The sequence below is a fragment of the Charadrius vociferus genome, unplaced genomic scaffold (assembly GCF_000708025.1).
Source record: "Charadrius vociferus isolate BGI_N301 unplaced genomic scaffold, ASM70802v2 scaffold1044, whole genome shotgun sequence".
NCBI lineage: Eukaryota > Metazoa > Chordata > Aves > Charadriiformes > Charadriidae > Charadrius > Charadrius vociferus.
The window spans coordinates 30186-36101 of NW_009648254.1; the positions used below are offsets into that span (position 1 = coordinate 30186).

The 5916-nt window shown below is 49.8% G+C and overlaps 1 protein-coding gene across 1 annotated transcript; it reads right to left on the reverse strand.

The window, feature by feature from the left end:
* Window positions 1-1349: 1349 nt before the first annotated feature.
* On the reverse strand, window positions 1350-5174 carry EIF4EBP1 (eukaryotic translation initiation factor 4E binding protein 1). The gene is made up of 3 exons (XM_009884355.1): window positions 5061-5174; window positions 3110-3290; window positions 1350-1743 (listed from the first exon to the last, which is right to left on the reverse strand). The coding sequence occupies exons 1-3, from the start codon at window positions 5172-5174 to the stop codon at window positions 1712-1714; spliced, it is 327 nt and encodes a 108-aa protein (XP_009882657.1). The 3' UTR covers window positions 1350-1711.
* Between the last annotated feature and the right edge of the window lie 742 nt (window positions 5175-5916).

The following is a 5916-nucleotide window of genomic DNA, read 5'->3' on the forward strand; positions in this document are numbered from 1 at the left end:
GAACCGCTGCACAATGCTGTCAGCAACACAACAGTCTGGCAGTGCCCTCTCCATCCAAAAATATTAATTTAGCGAGAAAGACAAGTCCGTGGCAGCTGCAGGTCACGGCGCATATTCCAGCAGCTCCTCTCTAAACGCACATCGTAACAAACCCCAGCAGCTGGGATGGAGTTGCAAGACTGCTAAAGTGACACCTGAGGGCAATAAATTTGAATCTGTTCCCATTAAGGTTTCAGAGAAACACTTAATCTTATCTTAAAAAAATTGCAAGTTTATCTGCAGCAATCGCTTTGTCTCTGTTTCTTCTGTTACTCATTATTAAAAGCTCGCATATCATAATGTCACAACTGAGCTTAATTAGCAGATATTTAAACGCTATCTACCAAGGCTGATTTGAACGGACGCTCATTGTCTTTTAGGAAGTCTGAGGCGGAGGCCGTGTCCTAATATGCATTTTCCTTCCCCTCAACCACCAGCGCCACACGGTGCCACCACCCCCTCAGCATCCCTAAAGCAGCGCGGCGGCAGCGGGGTAGAGACCGCCCCGGAACACCTTCAGTACAGCGCTCCCAGACACGTGTTCCAGAGGCCCAAGTTGAACACCCCCACAGTAGGATTACTTCCTCAGATGAAAATCCCCCTCTCAAACCCACAGAAACTTCTTCCCAACCTCCCCGCTACCCTCTCTTCCAAAGATCAGTGTGATGTCTTAATCCCCTGCCCACCAAGTTCCAAAAAGGAGAAACAAGCGTAAAACAGCACTAAAGTTTCAGCATGGAGTAAAAAACCAGCAGAAAACATTGTCGTTAAGCACTCACTCGCACGCTGGAAGAGCTCAGCTATTTTGGCAAGCAGGAATTGCCACAGAGAAGCTGGAGGCTCAGGTTTTTCCCTGGCAGGGCAGGAGATGACAGCTCAGAGTCGGGGACCCTCTGCCGTGCTCGGCTACAGGTGACTCCTTTTGGGCTAATTTCAGGTGCTTCCACTGCAGCCTGACCAAGCCCTGCCCCTCATCGGGGACCATCAGAAAAGGAGCTCAAACACCTGCGGCGTGACCTTGCAAAAGAACCATCTGGAAACACGGCAGACAGCTTTTGCTAACTATTTCTGGAAGCAGCCTCAGAGCGCACGGAAACTTCCTGCGGTGCGCAGGCGTCGCACGTGGGACACGCACAGATGTTTTGCCAAAAGGGCTTAAGGCACCTCAGCCGCTGCGTTTCGGGGAAACCCCAAAGCGGTGTTTATCTGAAGCTCCACACAGGACCACCCCAGCGACTTTTCCGCAACAGGTTGGTACTTTCTCGCTGGAATGAGCGAAGGACAGAAGCCATATTTATTGCATTAATCTCCATACCAGGAGACTCAAAATGATTTTTATTTCTCCCTTATATTGCATTTCTGTAACTTTTACAGTATTAAAATGATTAACAAAAGCATAAAACTGGAAACAAAAACAATCATTGAGAGTGTCTCCTCCGGCACTCCAAGGCCCGTCATCGGCAGGGGCTGCGCCCGCGGAGTCGCACCCAGACGGAGGGGCTGAGGCTCAGCCCTGCAACAGGACGCGCTCTGCTCGCGGAAGGGAATAGACTGCCTTTCCCGGGAAGCAGGAAGGCACTCAAGGCATGGGCTACTTTTAAGCCTGGCTGGTGGGAATCCTCAAGACAAGGTCCTGGTTCTTCACTGGAAAAGCACTCTCAGGGCACGTGCTTTAGATGTCCATGTCAAACTGCTCTTCCTCGCCTGTTGAGAGGGACAAAACCCAAGAATTAGTCCTCGAGGTTTCACCCGAAACACCAAATATTTTACTGAAGAAACAACCGTCAGCTGTGCTTCAGAAGTGTGGCGGTTTAGAGTTAAAAATCTGCATTCAGGCACCAAGTTTGATACAAACACCATCTCGTACAAGCAAAGTGTAAGCTCTGTCCGTAGAGGGGATCTTACACAGACAGACAAGAGCAGAAGTAGAGTACACGCCCTTTAAGTTTATTTCTACCCCTGGATTTCCTTGTGAAAGGGAACGTAAAGAATAACGTTGATGACAACCACCGGTACAAACTTCTGTTACCAAAGACACAAATGCACATTTCACAACGTATTATCCGCACAGCTGTTCCCACAGCTCGCGCGGTCTGACAGCGTGCCAACGTGAGCAGCGATGCTCTGTTCCTGAGGACAGGGCTCCTTTGGAAGAGTCCCAACCAAGCTGGCATCCAGCACGCAGCCTGCGTTTCGGTTTGCCAGAGAATCCACTAAAGGTCACAACAGTGTGTAATAAACATTAAGCAATATCGACTCTGGAAAGATTTTGCTTAGAGTGAGCCCGGGAGCCAGCTTCTGAGCATTCAGCTCTTTATTTTTAGAGAGAGGATAAATAATCGTACTTGGTAGTTTCAGGTTGCTTCAAGAAGTAATCTCACACAGCTTTAAAAAAAAAAACACGTTCAAGAGCAATACTTGCTCACGTTGCTACCAGAGTGCCTCCAGTTAAGTGCTGATGTGCACAAAGTGACAAAGACCTCTGTTCTCCTGCGGATTAACTCTGCCTTGCCGTCTCGGGCACACCCACAAGCTTCTGCGGAACCCCTAAAGACAGCAACAGATACCGGATAAGGGATCTACACACACGAGGTATTACATCCGAGCTACATAAACTGAGCTCTCTTGTACAGCAGAAGCCTCGGTGTCAAAAAGAAGGCAGAAGGAATTGACGAGTCAGGCTGATATTAAAAACCCCAAACAAATCCTCCTCTGAATTGTAATCTGATCTTTTTGAAAAATGCAAAGCAGCTGCAAAATGGTCCAGGGTCGGGAGAGGCAGCAGCAGCTGCTCTCTCACCACAGGACCAAATGCTAAATTAATGAGAATTAAGTGATTGCAATTATATTTAACTAATTGAAAAAAAGTCACCTTACCGGGGACCATAGCAGAACCTAATAACCATGAGGACCTAACTACCCAGTAACATCAAGCACACTTTGGTTTTGCAAGTAGTTATCAGGGTGTTGACCACAGCTTTTAGGGATGTCCTGGCTCCAGTCCACACGTAAACCCGTGTATTTCTAGGAACCAGCACTGCACTGCACTTGTTTTTTTGCATGCGCTCACCTGTGCTCACTTTCTCATCACAGTTTTGGACATGGTTGTTCTCAATCTTCAACTCCTCCACATTTGGGCTTGTAACACCTGGAATGTCCGGAAGGTCAGAAGGTGGTGTTTTGGCAACCGGAGAATTGCGGCACTCCATCAAAAATTTACGATCATAAATAATCCTGGTACCTGCGGGGAGAGAAGAACACCGTCAGTTTTTAGCAGTTTGATGCATGAAATACAGCTGGGTCTGTAAAGCAACAGCAGGAGTCATCTCCAAAGCGATACCTATCATCTAGTGCTTTGTTAATTTTGTGCTGCCTTGCAAGAAAGCTCAAAACCATTAACACTATTTCCCAAAAAAAACCGTAAGAAAGCATCGAGTACCCAAGTAATAGAAAGCATCAGGTACCCAGGTAATAGCGAACGCTACCAGTGCGCTGCACGGAGAGAACACAAGACTCCAAACCCCAGACCGATGCTGCCTGCGCTAGATCCAGCCTCTAACTCAAGGTCACAACAACATCCAAAGGAAACAGAGTAAATTGGGTTTAATTTCCGCTCATAAACATAACAGGCTTTGCTAAGTTATCAGGGGCTGAGAACTGTAGACAGACGCAAGCGCGCACATCAGGTAACAGGACGTGGCAGTGCCTCCTTCTGTCACTCCGAGCCTTGCCCAGCATGAATTCCGGCACAGGCATTGCTCGTGCGTCCCGGATCCTGGCTGTCCAGCACGCTTATGTGCGCCTTCAGAAGACCTGAATACAGGGAGCTGTTAATGCCCGGCTGTTTTAATGGTTAACCAGACCGCAGCCTCCTCTCCCTGCCCTGCGTGGAACCATCCAGGTCCAGCGCATTACAGCGAGCCTCGGCAGGAGCCGCAGAGCTCAGCTCCAGGCACGGATTTCTAGGAACATCACCGACTGAACAACCCGTTCCTTATAAAGGAATTGCACTGGAAAAAGCTCAAAATCCACACACAGGAAAGGGATCCCTCCAAACAGACCGCAGCCTTAACCCAGAAAGTACTGAAGAAAATCAGGTTTTTCTCCCCCCAAGAGGAAGCCTGCAAACCCCGTCTCCGGATCAAGCCCTTACTGCTCTGCTCCTGTTCCAGTGAGAGGGAAAGGCGACTTCTCCCTGTGTACTTCCTGAAAAACTAACTAAAAATACACATATGCAGGCAAACAACCTCCCATTAAGATCTGCCCGGGAACATTAAACTCGCTTTATTTTGAAGCGTGGCTATAAAACAGTGTACCCAGATAGCACGTTTCAATAAAGTTCCGCTAATGAGCTCCTAAAACGCCGGAAACTTTTTTACTAAAAGATTCTGAATTTGAGTTGCTTCACTGGATCCAAAGGGAGACCAAAGCCAACTCAGAACTGTGCTCTAGCTGTTCGCTCTAGCTGAGAAGGCAGGCGACCAGCCTGCGAGCGGAGTGTTAAATTCCTGGGAGGTTCACAGAAGCGAGGACGGGGATTCCTAGAACTGCAGCTCACGTACCGAGTATTGGGAGCACAGTTCAGGCGGACAAGAGCTTCCACGCCTGGTTCACGTTCCTCTGGCAGTCACATGCCCAAAGCTTACGAAAGCGGGCACCCCGAGCAGGACCCAGCCTCGGCTTCCAACAGGCACAGCCCGAGGCCATAAATGGGCTCCTTCTAGCCCTAAAGCTGAGTCTATAGCAGCTCTCCTCCTGTTGTACGGGAGGGTATCCGGTAGGAAAGACTACACCCCATGGGGGCTGCTCCGCTCCCCGAAAGCCCTGGTCATACCATGGCTTCAACACCCGAGTGCCTCGCTGTGCGACTGGGGAAGTCCGCATGAGAATTTCGCTCGCTTTGAGTATCTTCACCAGGATGAAGCACCAGGTTTGAGGACGTCTCCGGTACCCTACCTCGTTCCTTTCGTGCTCCCTGAGCTGCGTTGCTCCGAGAGCCATCCCACCCCCACTGAACGCACCCGCACCTCGGCAGCCAAGCCAGCAGCACTGGCGGCAGCTCCCTCGAGCACCAGATCACCACTCACCCCGCGCTGCTCATGGAAGTGCCACGGGCACTGCAGCTCACCGGGCATCTCGGCTCGTGATGGACTGAGCTGGCGGGACTCCCCAGATACTACTGCACGTGGGCTTTACGTAAAGACAATGTGCGTGTGCGCCCTCGGCAAGCGGGCGAGGAGCCAGGAGAGGCACAAAGGGAATACCGAGAACAGACTATGCTTAAAGGTCACACATCACATCTTACACGCTCCTCCACACTCCTTCGTACTGTTTTGGTTTTTTACCTCTGCTGACTGCCGTAAGAAAAACAGTACCGCCTGTGCTGGCAGAGGACAGGGAATTTCTTCCCTTCCAGAGGGGATCGCAGAGCGATCTGTGAAGGTAGCTGAAAAAGGAAAATCAAGTCGCTTCCTCTGATTGCTGGCACCAAACTACAGCCCAGAAAGCACAGTGAAACTCTGTTCGCTCACATCCGTCCCACGGTGGGCTGTGCCGCTCCCCTGCTACCGCGATTAGAGGGAGGACACTTGAGAGCATCCTAAGACACGACTGACTGCTCTCCTTGGAAGATCCCCTTTTATCCAAACTGCATTTTAGGGTGTCACTTCAACATTTCTGGAGACTCAAAAGCAACATGCCTCAAGATCTGCATCTCAGTGTTGCACAGAGTGAAAAAATATTAGGAGAAAAAGCTCATGTATTTGATCACAAGCAGCAAAGACAGACCAGAGTAAAGGTAACAATGAAAAAGTGGATCTACAAGTGCCCAACGACTGGAAAAGCAAGTGTTCCCTGGCTCCCTCCAAGTCGAGCTTG

Coding starts and splice junctions, on each gene's coding strand:
- EIF4EBP1 (XM_009884355.1), bottom strand. CDS start 5,174: ATGCCCGGTGAGCTGCAGTGCCCGTGGCACTTCCATGAGCAGCGCGGG. Junction 3,291..5,060: donor GCTTGGCTGCCGAGGTGCGG/GTGCGTTCAGTG, acceptor CGGTGTTCTTCT/CTCCCCGCAGGTACCAGGAT. Junction 1,744..3,109: donor TGATGAGAAAGTGAGCACAG/GTGAGCGCATGC, acceptor CCCTCTCAACAG/GCGAGGAAGAGCAGTTTGAC.